Source organism: Filicampus tigris, chromosome 7 (assembly GCF_054856515.1).
Source record: "Filicampus tigris isolate MCC_2025a chromosome 7, RoL_Ftig_1.0, whole genome shotgun sequence".
NCBI classification, from domain to species: Eukaryota; Metazoa; Chordata; class Actinopteri; order Syngnathiformes; family Syngnathidae; genus Filicampus; species Filicampus tigris.
The window spans coordinates 19,245,309-19,264,898 of record NC_141223.1 but is presented as its reverse complement, the minus strand read 5'-3'; the positions used below and the strand labels follow the sequence as shown (position 1 = coordinate 19,264,898).

Sequence of the window (19,590 nt, the reverse complement as noted above, 5' to 3'; positions counted from 1 at the left end):
TCAAGAGCCACAATCCAGCCTGTTTTATCCGGCTCATTATCAGGCTTGAGCTGATCTGATCATTTGAAACAGGTGTATTGCCGTCGGGATAATCCTAAAACAGGCTGGACCGTGCCTCTTGAGGACCGGACTTGGCCACCCCTGGTCTAGGTCTTGGTGTTCCGTCTCTCACTCACTTTTTTGCACAGAAAGCCGAGCAGTCCCTGCCAATGCTCTCGCTCCAAGCGGTCTTGTACAGCACCTGTTATAGAGTTAACCGCAGGTAAGATGTTGTCATTGTATGAGTTATTATTTTTGCAGCAGAGCGGATAAGGCTCAACCCTTCTGACGCACCAAGAAGACCAGACAGTGCAGGAACAGGGTGTAGAAGAAGGCCACGGTGCGTGCCATCTTATTGGAGAGGATCACACGACCCTGGGGAACATGAGAAAACCAGGTTGGCATCGTGTATGTATGTATGTATGCGCACGCGCGTGTGCGAGATTGTACCAGGCTCAGGGTAGCTTTATCCCAGGGGCTGAGGCTCAAGTAGCGACGCTGACGCTCCTGTTGACAGAAATCAGAGCAGACACATGAAAGCATCATTTGAAAGTGAACACAATCTAACCTGGGTAATTTTTGTATTTAGTATACAAAATATGATACGTTATTATAGTATGTTAGTAAATGACCTTGATATTTTATTATTAATATAACCTTGCCTTCGTTTTCCCTCTTTCTGAGTTTCATATGATAATCACGTGATTTGGTTTTGAGTATTGCGTCTGCCGATGTCATTTCCGGGGTGATGTCATTTCCTTTCAATCACGGCGCAAGATAGGCAGCAGCAAATGTTTGGGTGGCCGATGTCCCGGTCGGATCTGCTGCCGGTAAACGGGTTTTTACTTCTTCAAAAGCATTATTCTCGCCTAATTTTCTGACCAGACTGATGTGCCGTCAACTGATAGGTGTCTCTAGCACGGACTCGTATCATTTGAGTTGCCCATTACCCACACTACTGGAAAAAAGAAAAACCAAGAAGGAACTGGTGAGCGAGTTCATTCAATTGTTTGTTTTAGCGTGATAACTGTTAGCCGCTAATTTTCGACATGGTGGAATGGGACTTGGCCAGCAATTGTTGGGAGCGAGCACTAAGGTCAGGTTCCTACTCCTATTCTATCTTGATATCATGGAAGTTGATGGTGAGCTAAAATAGAATATTACCCGAGGAACTCCAAACAACTACAGTAGCACTGAAGTGCAGCAGGAGGCGCTGTGGACGGCTTTCTCTCTCTCTGCTTTTAGACATTCCACAGAAGCACTTACATTGAACATCCATTACACCGACACATGTATGGACCGTGTGACTACGTAGTACTCTCTATCAGTGGGATCCTGGATTTATGGATTTAATTGTTCATGTAAACACTGTAGATATTTTTTTTCAGTTTTTGGGATAATACACTGATTTAAACATTTGGACCACTTCCTCCCTGAGCTGAACATTAGATCACTGAGCCTAGCCTACATTTACATTACAGTACATTTCACTTCCTTTGTAAATGATAGATTCTGTATACTAAGTTTACTAAGTATAAAAGTGTTACAACAAGAAAACAAAATTTATACACCTTTCAAGCTCTTCCAAGGTCATTTATATACTGTATATACATGCACACTCAAAAATATTTTTAAAAAAATTAAACGCAACATTTTTGTTTTTGCTCCCATTTTTTATGAGATGAACTCAAAGGTCTAAAACTTTTTCCACATTCACAATATCACCATTTAACTCAAATATTGTTCATAAACCAGTCTAAATCTGCGATAGTGAGCACTCCTCCTTTGCCGACAACGCTGTGTCCGGCTGAAGCTGGCTGATGGAAATGTTGAAAAATATTTGCTAGTATGACTGATTTATGGGACCTTTCATTGGTTAAAGCATAGTTTTCTTCATGTGAGCAATAGTCCGAGTCAGCCAGACGGCGTCGAGAACGGACTTACCTGTACCATGTCACACACAGGTGCCGCACTCCTGCATGCAGCCAAATAAATAAAAAATCAAATCAAATAATGTTGTGTAACTTTGGTGCCACAGTCGTAATGACATGTGCCCCCACACTGTATTTATTTCACCGATCACTATGCTGTGCGTGCGTCCGTTTTTAATTTGATATTTTTTCTTTATTTGGCTTGTGTTTGCTTGTGTGGAGCCTGCATGTGACATGAGAATTATGTTCTCAACGCCGATTGGCTGTCGCAGACGAGGGAGGAATTGGGAACGCGTGGGTCGGCCGGAAATACAAACGGGAACTTTGTAGACGGGGTTAGCGAGAGAAAGTGATAGAAACGTCAAACCCTAGTGTGGGATGATGTCAGGTGTAGAAAAAGTGTACATTTTGTACCTTCTTACTGAAAGAAGCAAACGGGTCCAGCCTCTCCTCATACTGGGAGGAGTAACGCATCACTGTGTCATCACTGCCCCCTGCCTGCAGCACACACGAGGAGTCGAGGGAAATAAGATCGTCACGCGTACGCGCGCACACTCACTACAAAAAGAAAGAGAGCCATACTCTGCCGGCATAGCTCTGCAGGAACTTGATCTTCTCGTAGAGTTTGATGTTGTCTGCGCGCAGGCTGTCCAGCTCGTTCTGCAGGGCCTGCATGGTCTGCTGCATGGAGCGGCTCTCCTGCGACGAGTGGACGGAGGTCACAGGTCGTGTGTGAGTTGTGTGTTTGTGTGAGAGAGAGAGAGAGAGAGAGAGAGAGAGAGAGACGGTGACTTACAGCTTCCAGCTCTTGGTTGCGGGAGCGGAACCTCTCCCTTTGGCTGGAGATGATGGACAACAGAGAGTCCATCTGACCTTGAGGCAGCTCGGCATTGACGCTCACACCCGAATCTGACAAAACAACATCAACATTTAGATTGCATTTAGTTATGTTCCGTTGCAGTACTGTGGATTTAGTACAATTAATTTCAAGGGCTGAATTAATGAAACGATCAAATAAATAAATAAACCTTTACAAGTACACGATAATTAGAAATTAATGACAAGCACAATGCAGTTCACCATTCATATTCTAGGTTTTATCATACCTTTTCTCTAGCCAATGGAATACATTTAAGATGAATTTTTATTCCATTTTGTGATAGAAGTTCTAAATTGACGCTTGCAGTAGTGGGAAAACTGTACAGTAATACTAAACATTTCCTAGTCTGCCATTATAGCTGGTCATGGAATCGAGGCAGCAAACTCGAAGGTAGGTAAAGATATTGCACGTGTTGGTTAACAAATATGATTGTGTTGTCCGTGTTATTGGCTTGCTGAAGCCTTTGACAAGGTTTCTAATGCTTCATGTCCTCCCAGAGCGTATGTACAACAGTGTCTTTGATAACAAATTCTGTAAATGTATTGAGAATTATTTATCTTGAAGAATTGAAGCTGTTGAGACTGGTGGTTACCGATCAAATGATCTAAATGTCTGTTAAGAGTCTGTCTTAGAACCTCTGTTATTTTCTCTCTATACTATTCAAAATGTTGCTATCAAAAACATTTTCATTCATCCGTCTGTGGACGATTGACCTACAGTCTGATATTTGTGTTATCCAAAGCACTCGCTAAACTGAAATTGCTGCCAAATCCAACCAAATCAAAATATAGGATTTTTACAGAAAAAAAACTTTCTTGATTCAAGTCAGCCCAACAAAACTACAGTTGATGGGACTCCTTTGAAAAGGGTTTCCTGTTCTTAGTGTTTAGGCATCTTGATTGATGACAAGTTGTCTTTAAAAACACATATAGCGTAACTTTTAAACAAACTGTAGCCTTTATTTGAAATCTGTTACAGAAATAAATCTTGCTTCCCTCAGCTACATTTTTATGACTTTGGGACTATGGGGATTTCAAATATACTGTATGAATGATGCTTCTGCTTCAACATTAAAATCCCTTTATAGAGTTTATCACACTGCAATTAGATTATCACTGTTGATGGTTTATCGGCCATCAGTGCCAACTGTAGCAGAATGTTGGCTGGCCCTCCTCAGCGCTGAGAAGATGGGGCGGCAAATGGCCCAGTGGTTGGGGGACACTGCTGCACAGTAATGCAGACACAAACAAAGATGAATAGACTTCTTCTTCTCATACTACTACTACTACTTAGTGACTCAGTAAGATGCTGTAATATTTATAATTTTTCATACAGGATAAAGAATGATTGAAGGGAAAAAAAATCATTTGAAATACCGGTAATCTATTGTGTGTGAGGAGCAACCAGGCATACAAATGTACCAGCAAACATGTCGGTGGCCTCTTTGATGGGCTCGGGAATGTTGATGACTTCAGCACCGTCGGCCCCGGGTCGGGGCAGGGAGGACATGGCCTGGATGGTGCTCAGGTCGTGCTCCAGCCTCAGGATGAGCTCCTTCTGCTCGGCGCTGATCCGCACCGCCGCCGCAAACTCCCCCTGCAGCTCCGCATAGCGACCTAGGGAGGGTTAAAAACAAAACAAAAAAAGTCATTTTTTCCACATCAACCATTTGGATTTGTCATTTGTCTTATTTGGAACGCACTTACCTGTGGGAGGGCCGTCAATGACATAAACAGTCCAACATCTTTAAAAGCAACATTTTTTTTTTCTCTGAGAATACTTGAACAAACTCCCACAGCACACTTTTAGTATTTGTATAAAAGAGATTTACTTCAATTATCACACCTAGGGTGCATGTGAATAATAATAATGATGATGAATGAATCAAATGTCAATCATAACAAATACATTGTGAACATTTCATACAGTGATATTGCTTTTCAATGTTGTAGAAGAGGGGGGACTGTCTTACAGTGCTGAGAACAAACAACATGATACGTTTAGTAAATAGAACGATATAAAGAAAGCAATGATACATGAGGAACCAAAACGAAGAAAAAAAAAAAACGGGGGAAGATAGCATCTCGGAAGTGACGGAAGTGCTGAAAGATGGGAAGAGGGAGGGGGGCGTGAACTGTCCCTTTTACAGTCATGCACAGCGCACACACTCAAAGCAATGGGGAAAGCGTTATTACTTCCACGTTGTTGATGATGGGGTGTAAAAACAAAAAAAACATAACATAAAGCCTCAACAAGCATCTTAAAGCTTTCCAAAGTTGTAGGGGAGGGCTGAAGATCTCTCCCCGGGTCATTTGGTTGTCAGTCTACACTGTGGAGGAAGCGACAGGAGGTGATGAGGGGAGTCAGGAAGGGAGCAAATAAAGGTGGACGACTACATCACTATTTGGCTTTTTGCTTCCTCATTTTTTTTTTCTTTTGAGTTACATTGAAATGTTGAGCTTGGAAACAGAGCGAGGAAATGACCAAACTAAATCAAAAGGAAACACACAAGCAAAGTGAAGAAGATGAATGTTATTGTGCTGTATTTAGGTGTGTAACGACTACTGAGTGTGTGCTATGCGTACAGCACTGCTGCGTCGGGAAAAAAGTGATTCCTTACAAAAAACCCACTTCATAAGATATATTCTAAAAGTATTAATATTATTACAAAAAACATCTTGAGGTTTTTCTCTCTCTCTTTTTTTTTTTAAATTTTATTTTTTTAAAGTTTTTCCTGAATAGGGTGACCAGTGCTGTTGTCCAGGCTTCCATCACAATAATATTAAAAAAAAAAATAAAAAAAAAAAGAAAAAAGAAGAATAAGCACTACTTCAAAACAGATCATACAGTAAAGCTTTACGACTTCAGAAAACATGATATGATATACAGCATCTGTTACACCTTTACAATGTTATTCAACAGTGTATAGAATCATCTGGATCTTTAAATTTGTAGAAAAATATCTGTGGATCATGGAAAAAAAGTCCTGAATCGTCCCTTCTCTCGTCTTGCCTTCCAAACAAAAAGCGCACTGTGACACTAAGTGACTCTGTAGCTACTTGACCCCGACTCGTATTTACAATTTCTTATCCTCTCTCAAATAGTTGGCACACGTCATCTCAATACCTGCAGTGACGTCACAGCAAACCTGACACGGAACAGAAGGAGAAGACAAACCTAACAAAAAAAAAAAACAAAAAAAAAATGCCCTATGAATAAATTCAGTGTTATTACAGTGTCTGCTGTTTTTCGGCATGCTTCCTCCTTCATTCTGCTTGTTTAGGTATGTACAATGTCAAGGTGGTGGGGGAAATAACTGTCTTGATAAAACCCCAAATGGGTTCGTCGTTAAGAACAACACAAGCTCATTATCTCCTTATTCCAGTAACCCTCTCCAGGAGAGACGTACAGGTCGTGGAGGGGTGGGGTGTCATGGGGGAAATCGATGCGGATCAGAGACGATACGGTCCACACGCGCACGTCGGATGACATCACAACGTTTCGGTGCCCTGCTTGGCAGTTAAAGGCACAAATCTGATGATCTGATGTGGTTTTCTGAAGGGGGGGGGGGGGGGGGGGTGGCGAAGAGATGGCTAAAATGGGTTAAGTGCTTAGTATAAAAGTTACAGTAGAGATACAAGACGTGCTGTGTGGTCACGGGCCCGAAGGCACTCTGAGGGGGACATCGATGTTTGACACTTGGCGTCCGCGTGGAGAGAGAGTTTCTTCTGAAGGAAATATTTTTCTTTTTTGTTTGTTTTCCCCCAGATCAGAAGAAACATCTTGACTTAAATGCAGTGCATTTGACCAGGCTTGACTATATGGACAGAAGTAGTGAGATGAATAGAGGAACCATTCAGTGGTTGCCCATGTCTCAGGACAGTCTAAATTTCCTTCAAGAAATTTTGACTACAATGTGAAGAATTTTTTTTTTTTAAATAAATAAATAGATAAAATTGAGTGAACTCAAAATTTCAAGGCAACAAAATTTGATAAGATTTCAAGTTACAAAATTCAACCAAATATTTTATGTTTTGCTAATATGAAAGTTGTCTTTCTCACAAAAATGTTTGCGTTGACTTCCCCTTTAAGTTGAATCACGGCAACTGAACTCGCCTCGGTTGTTGAATACGTTATGGTCCTTGTTTTACAAAAATGTCCAATTGTGATTTCGGCAATAATGCTATTCCTAATAGGATAACAAAATAGTAGGAGGAGGCGTTTGTTTCATTAACAGCAAACGGCAGGAGGTGTCTAATTTCAGAAGAGGCCTGTTTTTAGAAAATAATAAAAATAAACAATACTAGTGTATAGTAACATCCCTCTATAGTGAGACTTTTTTGTTACCTAATTTCTTATTTTTGGTTCAAATAAAATTCCAATGCGTTTAAAAAAGGAGTCTTGAAAAGTTTCCATGCGATTAGAGTGTGTTGAAGAGATATTTTAAGGCTTATAAGAATAAAAAAAAAAATCTCATTATAACACATGTACAGTATTTTCTCTTTATTTGATGCCCTTTTGTGTTCAAATAAGTTTACTTTCTGTTTTAGTAAGTTTAAAGTGTGTGGGACGGCATTTTGAGGTTTTTTAGTTCCATTCAAATTTTAAGCGCAATATGTTTACATTTAATATTTTAGACCTGTTTGTTTTGACATTCAGGTAAAATGTCTGTTAAATGTTAACGTGAAATACATTTCAATAATTATTTATGTACTTTTTCCTATATTTAAGTGCAGTTTTAACTGCAGAATTTCCCAGTTAACATTTTGGACTACTTAGCGATTTAATTTTTATGTTGGTCATTTTTATAGTCTTACTTAGAGATTCAAGAATTATTTGTGTTTGTTCTTGGTGTAAAGATGCTGAAAACCACTGGCTAGAACGCCCAGAAGGCGGTCATTTGACTACTTATGCTTTACATTTGGCGATGTCACGCCGCCATATCACCTGCTATTTTGGCAGGGAATGGCCAATTTACAAATTAAAGTCACCTACTTGTAGCCAGCAGAGTTCTTTGTCAAATATCACCCAGATTTGCCGTTCAATAGTTGTTGCAAAGAAAGCATTCTAGTAAAAAAAAAAAACCCACGTTTTTTTCGATATCTAAATAGATTTTCACCTATTGTGAGGAGGGTAAGGAACATAACTCACTGATCTATTAGAAGGCTAGTCGATAGAAAATGCCATTTTCCCTTAATAGTGTATATGACTTTTATGACCAAAAGTGCCTTTTTTTAATTGCTATGTTGATTATTATTGTTAAGACTCCACTCTTTAAACCATCTGAGAGATTGTTTACATGCCTTGGTAGGTGTTGCTGTTTTGGTTGGTAACAGAGTTAGCAATAGCATCTATTAACGGTTACCTTTTTGGAAAAAGAACTTGTCCATTTAAGATGTGGTGCCCACTACAGTACTTTGGGCTTTTTTGGACGGGGGTAAGAAGAGAATCTATGAGTGTTCTGAACTCCTGTTTTGTAGCCAGTGTAATGGTTGTTGCCCACAGGAGTTCTCCTAGTGTAGTTGAGTATGAATCAACAGTATTTAAAACTACTTAACTCCATATCACTGCCCATTTTCACTGCCTGGATGTATCCCAATACTTTGTCCATATAGTGTCCTTGGATGTAAGCACATGGGCAAAATTGTTGGTATCCTTTTGTTGAAAAAAAAAAAAAAAAAACCCCACAGCGGTAACTGAAATAACGAGACAGTGAAATAATAAACAATGAAAAGATTTTTAGATATGTTGCTGCGCAACCTTTTGAGGCAACTGCTGCAATCAAACAATTTCTGTAGCTCTCAAGAGACAGTCGACATGTATTTTGACCCACTCATGAATTATTTGTCTCAGGTTCTTTCCCCAGACAAAATGTTCAATTGGGTTTAGATGAGAGGTAACTGAAATCTACTTCAGAATAGTTTTTTTTTAGCTGTGTGTTTTTGGTCTTTATTTTGTTGGAGGAGCCGCAACTTGCGGCTGAGACTGAGCTTCCTGGCATTGTGCAGCACATTTAGCTCCGAAATGCCTTTATCATCTTGAGATTTCATTGTGCCCTGCACGCATTCATGACACCATGTGCCGGATTTAGCAAGACCGCCCCAGAACGTAACCAGGCCTCTTCCATGTTTCACAGTAGTGTTCTTCTTCTCTTTGTATGTTCACTTTTTGTAACAGAGCCAATGTGACTTACCAATATGGATTTTGGCAAACCCCGGTTTTGTCAGTTGCTTAACTGGCCGTTGTGGCTTTTTCTTTGTTCAATATAAGGGTACCAACAGTGGTGTGTGTGTGTGTGTTCAGGAAACAGGGAGCCAAGAGAAACAAGAGGAACTAGAATCCGAATCAGGTGCTTACTAATTATATCTACACCGGCCGTGTTCCCGTTCTGTCACACGCAGTTATATGTAAGGACGTAGTTCATCGTGTAGGAAAAACAGCCGACGTTCGTTTCCATTTTAGTGTTTGAGTCTGTGCTTGGTTCTCAACCACTTCCACAAATAAAAGGCATCCGTTTCCCAGGAGCCTGGGATGGTAACTCCGGTGTAGTGTTTAACAGACCCTGTCCTAATAAGTGCTTTGCTGTACGGACTGCTATAGATAACAATTCTGCATAATCATAGGCTGGCTCTTCTGTGTGGCCGCACACACCTGCTAGCAGGTACAACTTGTCTAATCTCAATTTGGCAGATATGACCTCTTTTCAACATGCATTCCCGTCTTCAGGTGATTTCATTTGACCTATTTGACAACGAGTATACACTTGGACCTGATCATCAAGTTAATGGCGATGTTAGAGGGAATGGATTCTAGACTAAAAACGAGCTTGTCCAAGATACGGCCGCAAAGATGACAGTCGAATAAAAACAGAAAGAAATATGATATCCCATCATCTTGATATGTTTTGGGGGATTCTCGAGCTAGCCATTTAGGAGCATAACTGTTAATAAAAGCTTGGAGGTGCGATGTGTGGCAAACGTGTTATTCAAAAAGGTATTGAAATGACACTAAACGTTTACGTTTCATGAATATACAAACCAATGAGAACTAGTACGTCTGTGTAAATATTAACCAATACTGCCGGCAGTCTATAACGTCTAGTAAAAATGTTACTTGCCCTCAAGAAGAAGTATAATCCCTTACAAAATAGACAACTCAAATGATAAGACATTAAATGAAAAATTACAGCACCTATAAATAAGCAGAATAAAAACCAAAACTATAAATGCCAACAAATAAAAACAAAAAACAATAAAACCGAGCTACAGTAAATCATCGTACTAAACTACGTGGTGAGAAGATTAATGTAATGGTAATGCGTCAAACATCTTAAAAAGAAGGGTGTCAGTTGTGCACTAGTAGTGTGTGCAAGTAGATACGAAATATGAACCCCCCCCCACACTCATTGGAAACACACACACACACACACATTCACACACGCACAAAGGGGAGGCAGTGGGCTGACAGGCACTGAGGGCTTGTGTGGGACGAGGAGGGGGTGATATGCCTTCAAATTTGTAGTGTATACAGTAGAATTGGATGTGGGGGGAAAAAAAGTCCCTGGATACAGGAAAGACTGGAAGAGAGCGTAACTACTGACACCAGGGTTGGAGTGAACTAAAAAGTACTGTACATTGAAAAAAAAAAAAAACATCCTATCATCAGGAGCTTCTTTATGCTTGATAACCTTACATTTTGTAAATTGAACTCTGAGTGAATTGACCTCGACCCTGACTGACATGCAGGCAAATATACAAATGCACATGAGACAAACACACACACACCCGCACGCAGACATACACACACACTTCCTGATTTGGCCTATAAAAAGATGTGTGTTTGTCAACAGGAAATTAGCTGGTGGTGAGCGCACACACACACGCCCACACACAAACACACACATACACACACCCGAGCAGATCCAGTGCTGGGTCAAAACTGTGACGTGCACAACCTAAAAAAAAAAAAAAAGGGAAAAAAGGGGGAAAAAACAACAACAACCAAAAGACACGGAAGGTATCGGCTACAGTACTACGTGAAGTCATCGTATCGTATTTTCAACAATGCAACATTATTCCATCCTAATTTGTCTTTTTTTTTTTTCCAAAGAAAAAAAAAAACAACAGTAACTTGTTACTCTCTTATTGTCTGCTTATTTTGTACTAATTAAATTGCTTCCTAAAATTCCCTATTTTGTTATCTTTAGAGTCAGAAGACTGTGCAATCTCTTATTGGCAACCAAATTGCAATATGAATTCAACAAAAAGAGAGAACGAGATGGTCCTTTCATCCTTCAAGAAGGACCTACAGGTTTCGTCTCTCCTTCCTTTCCAGACGAGTGTGTGTTTGTGAGGAATTATTACATGATCCTTCTGGCCATCACATGGCTGTCAGCAGGATAGAGATAGGAGAACGGGGTACACAACAGGTCAAAGTTCGTACATCAGTAACCATGGCAGCTCAGGCGTGTTACCCTCTTAAGAGTGTAGGAGTGAGATACAAAAGCAAAACGTGCCGCCGTCCAGAAGCGATGGCGCGCACGCATGGGCACACACTGACACAACCCCTAAACATACAAAAAAAAAAAAACACACGCACACACACGCAAGTGAGTGAAAAAGGCAAAGGGTTTGTAACAGTCACTCTACAGTGTGAAAAATGAGGCATCTCACTGAGTGAGGGGAGGTTTGTGGACACTTGGGAGGTGAGAAGAAGAGCGGAAAAAAAGATCTCCTTGAACAAAGTGAGAGTTCTTGCCAGAGAGTTCCTGTCTCTTATCTATCATCGAGCAGTGTGTATCACTGGGACAGCTGCTGCGACAGGCCTCGCCTGTCTTTACCCAGTCCAGGTTTAGCAGCCCGGCCGCGGGTCAGACCCCGGCTCGGGACTAACCAGTCTGGTGCACCAGTGGCTGGTGATAGGGGGGGGGGAGGTACAGCAGGGCCAGAGGCCAGCAGGACGGCTAAGTGCTTTTTTCAGTACAAAAACAAAACTCAGTTTAAAAAAAAAAAAAAAGGAGAGACAATTAAGGTCTCGTATTTTGTTCTTCTAGGTATTCTGTAAATCATCTCTTTTTTTTTAACGGTTCTGCCAACCACACTTTGTCGCTTCCCTCTTTTGGGAAAGCTATGTAGTAAAAATGGCTGCTGAGCTTGACTTTGGCTGTGTCCACTCTCCAACTGGAACAGAGCAGGAGGGGTCCAAGGTTAGAGGTGGTGAGGTTATGAGACAAGAGGGGCAAAGGGCGGAGGGGCTAGAACTCCCACTCTGAGGGGTCCTCTTTGCTTGCGGCCTTCTCCAGCCGGTGGATGATGTTATTGAGGTTGGCCGCTTTCTTCTTGCGCAAATTGTTGTCCCTGGGATTTCTAGCCGGGCCGGATGGCGGGATATTAGTACTCGAGGCGGAGCTGCCGGGGGATGCCTCTGTGAGGCTGAACAGCCCCAGTCCGCCCGGCCCGTAGCTAGAGCCCGGCGGGATGCAGTCTATCTGGGAAGGGGAATTATTAGAGCCCCCCGCCTCAGACTCGGCCTCCATGTCGTGGTCTTTGCACGCTCCCCTGTGATCCTCCAGGCCCGCACCAAATCCCTGGCGCGCCTCTACCGTGCCCTCCGACTCGGTTCCGTCACAGCTGTCCCCTTCGCCTGATTTCGACCCGCGGAGGGAAGGGGAGCCCCCCTCGCTGCCGGGCCCGACCCCTCCAGCTGCCTGGATTTCCTCAATGAAGAGTTCTCGTCGGATACGTGACCTGGAAAAGACGCTGGACGTCAGTCATCGTGCTTACGTTTCGTTTTAAATACTTCCACAAGTCCAATTTAGAGCTGTATACTAAATTCCAGTAGCCTATCATTGGCATTTGGCAGTTTATGGTAGCATTTAGCTTGTGAACTTTAGTTATTATATGGTTTGATTAAACATTGTGGTGTATAAATATACAATGTTGAATTCTCTTTTATTTTAGGTGCAAGCTTTACCATAATCTTCAACTGGAGCTGACAAATATGCAACTTAAAGCAAGAACCCTTTCCTGCTCATTTGGAAAATTGTGCGAGCAAGACAGCGAGAATGTTATGGGCAACTGGCGGGCCCGATGCACACTCTGACTCGCCCCTTAATGCATTTATCCATCCATCCATCCATTATCTATACCGCTTAATCATCACGAGGGTCGCGGAGGTGCTGGAACCTATCCCAGCTGTCTTCAGGCAGCAGGCGGGGTACACCATGAACTGGTTGCCAGCCAATCGCAGGGCACACAGAGACAAACATCCGCACTCACAATCACACCTAGGGGCAATTTAGAGTGTCCGATCAACCTACCATGCATGTTTTTGGAATGTGGGAGGAAACCGGAGTAACCGGAGAAAACCCACGCAGGCACGGGTAGAACATGCTAACTCCACATAGGAAGGTCGAGGCCGGAATCGGACCCGCGACCTCTGAACTGTGAGGCGGACGTGCTAACCAGTCGACCACCGTGCCGCTCAATTAATTAATTTAAAATAATAATAATAATTTTATTTAAAAAACCAAATCTGCAAAAAGCGCTGATAAACATTCAAGACACATTTTCGCCGAAAAACAAGGGAAATGGAAAGAAAATCACGGGAAAACTGAGAAAAAAAATGTCCTATTAATGCCCATGATTGTCCTCAAAACGCTGACCTGTAATTATGAAACCAGTTGATGACGGTGCTGGTCTTCAAATTGAGCTGGGAGGCCAGCTCCTCAATGGTCTTGGGCGAGGGGTAAGGTTTCTGTTGGTACGCCCTTTTCAGAGCCTCCTTCTCCTCGGGGCCCAGCACCACCCTGGGCTTCTTCAACTGCTGCTGCGGCCCCGGACTCTGAGAGCCCTGCACGTAGTCCGGCCCCACTAGGCCCCCGTCCACAGAATGGCCGTCACTCAAGGAGCTTAGCCTCCTCTTCATGTAGGCTGTGCAGAGACAAAACAACAGGGTCAAAGAGGTATTTGTAGGAAATACAATGTTTGGTGAATCTCAGTCATCGGTGGACTCAGGCGATCTTGAATGAATACCTTTATTGTCGCTGTACTCAGAACACAACAAGATTGGGTTGTTTCAAATATTGTGTTTGTGGAATATGAGTTAAGCACCAAAATCCTTTTAGCCAGGTCAGCCGTGATAGGTCGTTACCTGAGCCCTGAGCAGTTGTGATGTCATTTTCAGTCGACAGAAGAGACAAAATGGCCGCCCCCAGAGATGGCTAAAAATTGGTGGATTAACTCTGATTCCACAAGGGCAATATTTATCATAATGCCTTGTTTCAACTAGTGGGCTTGCATAGAACATATCCTTGAAAAAATTATGTTTGCGTTGACTTCCACTTTAATTGTAATGGGGATGTCATGTCTCTCATGCATGAAAATTCACTTGTCTCTGTTTACAATATTAAAGCCAAACTGTACAAGTATTGAGAATAATGTGTTGCAATGTTTTTGGTGCATGTATCCGATTTTCCTTTTGTTGTTTACACAGTGATTTAGTCATGACATCATCAATAGATGTCATCGTTTCATCGGAAGCATACAGAGCCTAATATTGATATAATGTGTGCACAAAACTCATTTGTGACCACGACGTAGCTGTGGATCCTTACTGGACTGCTGGGTAACCAAATTGAGTGCACTTTCTGTAAAAACGCAAAGTTACCGAAGTGAACTCTATTTGCTTACCCAGACATACAAGTTGTTAACTGGAATAACTTAAAATCCACAAATTAGTATTTTGTGCATCACTTTACTTTTATTTGTATTTTGCGATCACAAATTAGTATTCCGTGGCCGCAATATTTCAAGTCAGCAAATTAGCATTTTATTTTTTTGCGCCTGTCGTGTCTATATTGTGACCACAGTATAAATGTTTTCCCCATGTCATGGTTGGTGGTCTTAACTGGCGTAATGAGTTTATAGGTCTCTGGAAACCAATAATATACTGGCAGGCATCCTCAACTGACACTAGATGGTGCTATAGTACTTCCCAGAAAATGTAACAATGAATGTCCTGTTCAACACAAACAGCGACTGTAGCTGGGTTCACTTCAGGCACCAGCGGCAGGAAATGAACAGTTCACAGCAGCTTCACATTCGTTTGACATTTCGTCCACCCTGATACACGCTGCCAGATATATTAGTAGTGTGGCAGCAGCAACGAGGCCCTCACAGCAAGGTTAGAGCGCACTTAAAAAAAAAAAAAAAAAAGGGCAAGCTGCAACCTTGCGGGCTGGTAACGCAAAGGTGAGGGGCCAAACATGGTTACTGTAGAGCAGGTCCGTGTCTTTCCTCGTGGCTCTGCTCTGGGTCAGGACTTTAGGCCGTTGCTACTGGGGTGCTTTATTTTGGGGTCAGTAAACCCAAATGAAGCTTAAAGGACAGTGACCCCAAACACACACACAACGAACTACAGCTGATTGTGCTTTGCACACATGAACTCAGTATTTTTTTGAGGATGTATAAGAAGCCTGTGCCTGGTGGCATATTCAAATCAAAACATACTTTCTAGAAAAGCGCATCAATCGTGTGGTGAGGGATCACTGCGAGGCCATTGGTTTTCCGCTAATCACTCACACGTCACGCCGGCAAGAAAAAGGAACGCTGCGTGATGAGAGGCTATGAACAAATATTAAAAATACAAGTTTATAGACTGATGATTATTACGATGATGACAATGATGAAGAGGAGTGCTGATGACTGTGAGTAAGCAGGCCCGCGGCGGTCCCCTAGCTGTCACATCTAATACAGTACGTGATGTCTGCCGTCCTGATTGCTACTGACATCACACCAAGATGACTGTGATCTGCACAACATGCTCGGCCGTCCTGCACAAAGGATATCGTCTGTGCAGATGTGCACGCGTGATACAAAAGGGCTTTCATCTGCGTGTTTATCAAATAAAAGGACGTTCAAGCACACAGCACCGGGTTTCTTTGTCGTTCTTTAAATCTGAAGCCCCGCGTGGAATTTTTGTTTACATCAAGAGCTTTCCATACGCACCTTTCTTCTCCAGGCGCTTCATGTCCATGAGTTTCTCCACACTGTGCGGGTCCTGGAGCCAGAGCTGCATACGGACAAAGGGCTCCCTGCCCTTCAGGCTGAGCTTGTGCCACGGTTTGGGCCTGGCCAGCAGGTCTGAGACAGAACCCTGCGTCAGACCCAAGATAGTTTCCCCAAACAGACGCTGGCCTGGTTAGGATGGAAAAACAGCAGCCTTTGTTTGAGAAGATCATCAATTTAAAAACTGAACAACAATTTGGGACATAAAAAACTACATGAATGAGCCAAGCTGCTAAGTGTGAAAAATCAGGAGTATCTTTTTTTCACAAGTGCCTATATTCAAACTCTAAATTGTAAATATACTACAAATGATGAGCCACAACCACTTTAAATTTCAAACTGATCTTACGTTACCCCATTGCAAAAACCTGCACACGCAGCCAAGACTCGTTACTCGCTAAAGTTTGCTCCTCGCCAACATACAAAGGTCTTCGTCGAGATACATCCCTTTGTTATACTTCATTGACACCGATTGCTGCTTTTGTATTAGACTATGCCTTGGTACAGTCTTGTGGCATTTCATGGCGTGATACAACAGCGTACAAAAACATGTTAATACGTTTTTCGACATACAGCTAAGCATAGGTTCCACAGGAAAAAAAACATTTGTAAATAACAAACCACAAATTGGCCGGGGATTAACGTACTACTGGGCTCCAGGCTATGTTACAAATTTGAAATTGTATCATCCGAAAACTCAGGGTCACACAAAGAATCTGCAAATTTGCTGTCTGCGCATGTGCAAGTAGATGAAAAGATGACTCGCACTGCCTCGAATTTTGGGATCGATAAAGCAAACATTCAGGGGTAGTTTGGAGCCCGGTAAGAGGAATAGACTTTCTCCATGTCTCACCGAGGTTGTTGTCTGTCAGCACCTCCTTCACCTTCTTGGTAATAGCGTAAGTATCGAGCTCAGGAGACATTGCAACCATCTCCTGAATGCTCAGACCCGAGTGCCCGGGGAGTGGCAGCGGGGTGCCGGGCTGCGAGTCCCCACACGAAGGATCGTCGGAGGGGGGTTTGAGTCCGGACGACTGCGACGTGAGCTGGTCGCCGGTGAGGCCGTTGACAGACTCTTCGGCCGAGCTGAGTGGCGACTCCGGAGCTGGGCTGCAGCTAGCCGATGTTTTGGGAGTACCCTCTGCTTATGGAGATAAAGGACAAGACACAAAGATCGTGTGGGTTAGGAGACACTTGCTTTATCCCGTGACTGTGTCGGTAGGGAGGGACTTGACCCATCCTAAAATCAACTTAATTCCTATTTAAGGAACGGCAAAGGTGTTTTAAGTTTTGAGTTTGACGCTTTTTTGGCTTGCTGTTCTTTCTTTCATCTCCCTGTCTCTGCCTGTGTAGTGTTGCTGTGCAGCTCAGCAGGCTGGAAGAGAGCAGTCATGAGGAGCTGTCAGTGTACATTAGCTGCTGTTTACACCCCCAGAGAGAAACAGAGACACGCACACGCACGCACACACAGAGCTGCCATCTGGCGCTGCAACACTAACTTGTCTATGACATGACAAACCAGCAGCTTGCTGGCTGCCACTGCCGCAGCATAGTGGATGTGGGGGATGGTGGGAGGAGTTATCAGGGAGGATATGGGAGAACGAGAGGTCAGCTCGGGCGAGGGATGGACGGAGGGAGGGAAGATTGAGTGATTGACAGATGGGCAGTAGCAACTTGCCGCGAGCTCTAATCAGGGCTTTTGCGATAAAGCGGGTGTGTGAACCCTAGATGCGTGCTGCTGCGGGATTTGTGTACCTTGGTTCTGAGCTTGTTGGATGTGCGCGTTTTGCCCCTGGTCTCCATTGAGCCACGGCTGCATGCGCAGGTACGGCTCCCGGTTCCTCTGGTTCAACTTGTTCCACGGCTTGTTTCGAGACAGACTGTCGCTCAGTATTCCCTAAAGCGCGCACCGGGGGAATGGGTCAGACATGCAACTGCTGTAGAGCGGAACTTTTAGTGGCAACGCAAACACAAAAGGGGCCGATCGGGAAAGCATACGCGGGAGAACGAGAACCCCTTACCTCTTTGGAGTCTTCCTGGTTGTAGTTCTCGTCTCCTGCTGAAGACCTGCGAGGGTCCGTGTGCATGCTGCTCCACCACTGCTCTCTCCAGTAACCCACCCCGCCCGCCGCAGTCCCAGAGCGGACCGAGCCCTCGGAGGTCCGACCCTGCCTGAGAGCGCCGTCCGATGACATGTCGATCCCCGAAGAGGGCCTGCCCTCCCTCTTGATGCCAGAGCTGAAGTCCAGCACTGGGGACGGGGAGGAGGGTGACGACAACAGGGAGCTGGAAGGCTTCTTGAGGGAGAGAGCCAGGGGATTGTAAGGGGGGAGGGGAGCGGTGAGCGGTGAGCTCATGAGGTCCCTCTGAGACACGAGGGAGGATGAGGAAGACGAGGCTTTGAGAATGGGTTCCAGCACAGCCTGCTGGGCCTCCATCTCTCGGCGAGCTTGCTCGAGGATGGAGCGGATGGCCTCGTCTGACCCGCTGCCCCCTCCGCCTCCCAGCCCGCTTCCGCCCCCTCCTTTCAGGCCCGCGTACGAGGGTTGCGCGTGCGACAAATCTGGTGATAGGGTAGGGGAAAACAATGTCAAGGGGATACCGAAACATCTCCAGGCTTGAAGAAGAGATTTACACTCACCGGCTTTCTGCACCTGCAGCTCTCTTTTGGCCTGCTCCAGAATGGACTTGATGGCCTCATCTGAACCGGCATCTTGAGAGCGGACGCGAGCAGTGATGTTCCCTGGAAGGAAAGAAAAAGCAGACAGGGAGGGATCAACACAAGTAGGGAAAGCAACTATTTGGAGATAAAGAGAATAATGGATGGTTTGATTATTATAAGTAACCTTGTCACCGCACAAAGAACATTCCCACTCTTAAGGCAACTACACCGGAGCCGTTGGTTCCTTCGGAGCCCACACATGCAAACGCACGCACTACAGGGCTCTGGGCATAACTACCAGTCAAACTCCTGAGTTTTTCATGCTGGCTTTGCTCGGCTACCGCTGTGGCACATTTATGCTCGCTAACCCGCCAATTTAGTTGACAAACAACATACACGCGCGCGCACACACACACACACACACACACGCACGCAGAGTTCACCCTTACACAAACATGCCACACGGACAGAACGTGCTCGAATCTGTGTGTGAAGGGGACAGACCTGTGTGTGAAGCTGTATTGGAGAGGGCTCTCCGCTTCGGAACATCCTGAAACACTCGGCTAAGCTGGGGCTGGCCTGAGCCCTCTGTTAAAAACAATATACCACACACTATGTTACAGCACTTGTGGGTTTATGTTCTAACAGCTACGCTACTGTATGGAGTTCACTACCAAGTAAAAGCGATGTGGCGATGCTTTTATCCAGTGCACATTACGGCGCTAGGAGATGTATTGATCTTCGTGTGCAGCCCTGACAGGAACCCAACCACAACTACTAGCAGCAATATGAAACTACTAGGCCAGTAGTGTGAGCTGTAATGACAATATGACTGCTTACTAACTGCAGCCTTACTTTAACAAACTCTCTTTCATACAAGGTAGTACACTCTGCTGCATTCTGTGCACCACCGAGACCATCTTCCATCAGAAATGTCCTGATGCGTGAACAAAAGCAGGCCCAGCATAATCGAATCTACCCGCAGTTAGCAGTACCTCAGCCTTCTTCCTA

General features: G+C 43.9%; 1 protein-coding gene across 4 annotated transcripts in view; it reads right to left on the bottom strand.

The window, feature by feature from the left end:
* Positions 1–4,653: 4,653 nt before the first annotated feature.
* The window catches only part of cux1b (cut-like homeobox 1b), a 99,048-nt gene continuing 84,111 nt past the window's right edge, over positions 4,654–19,590 (bottom strand). Inside the window, exons 16-23 of one of the 4 annotated variants that reach the window (XM_086035048.1) lie at positions 19,084–19,167; positions 18,559–18,660; positions 17,939–18,480; positions 17,673–17,814; positions 16,771–17,061; positions 15,858–16,046; positions 13,514–13,781; positions 4,654–12,596 (exon numbers count right to left, since the gene is read on the bottom strand). In XM_086035048.1, the coding sequence (XP_085891174.1) occupies positions 12,104–12,596; positions 13,514–13,781; positions 15,858–16,046; positions 16,771–17,061; positions 17,673–17,814; positions 17,939–18,480; positions 18,559–18,660; positions 19,084–19,167 (2,111 nt within the window). In that variant the 3' untranslated portion in view covers positions 4,654–12,103. Of the gene's footprint in view, positions 12,597–13,513; positions 13,782–15,857; positions 16,047–16,770; positions 17,062–17,672; positions 17,815–17,938; positions 18,661–19,083; positions 19,168–19,590 lie in introns of all 4 variants that reach the window. The other 3 variants (XM_086035049.1, XM_086035046.1, XM_086035050.1) reach the window with 3 other exon arrangements.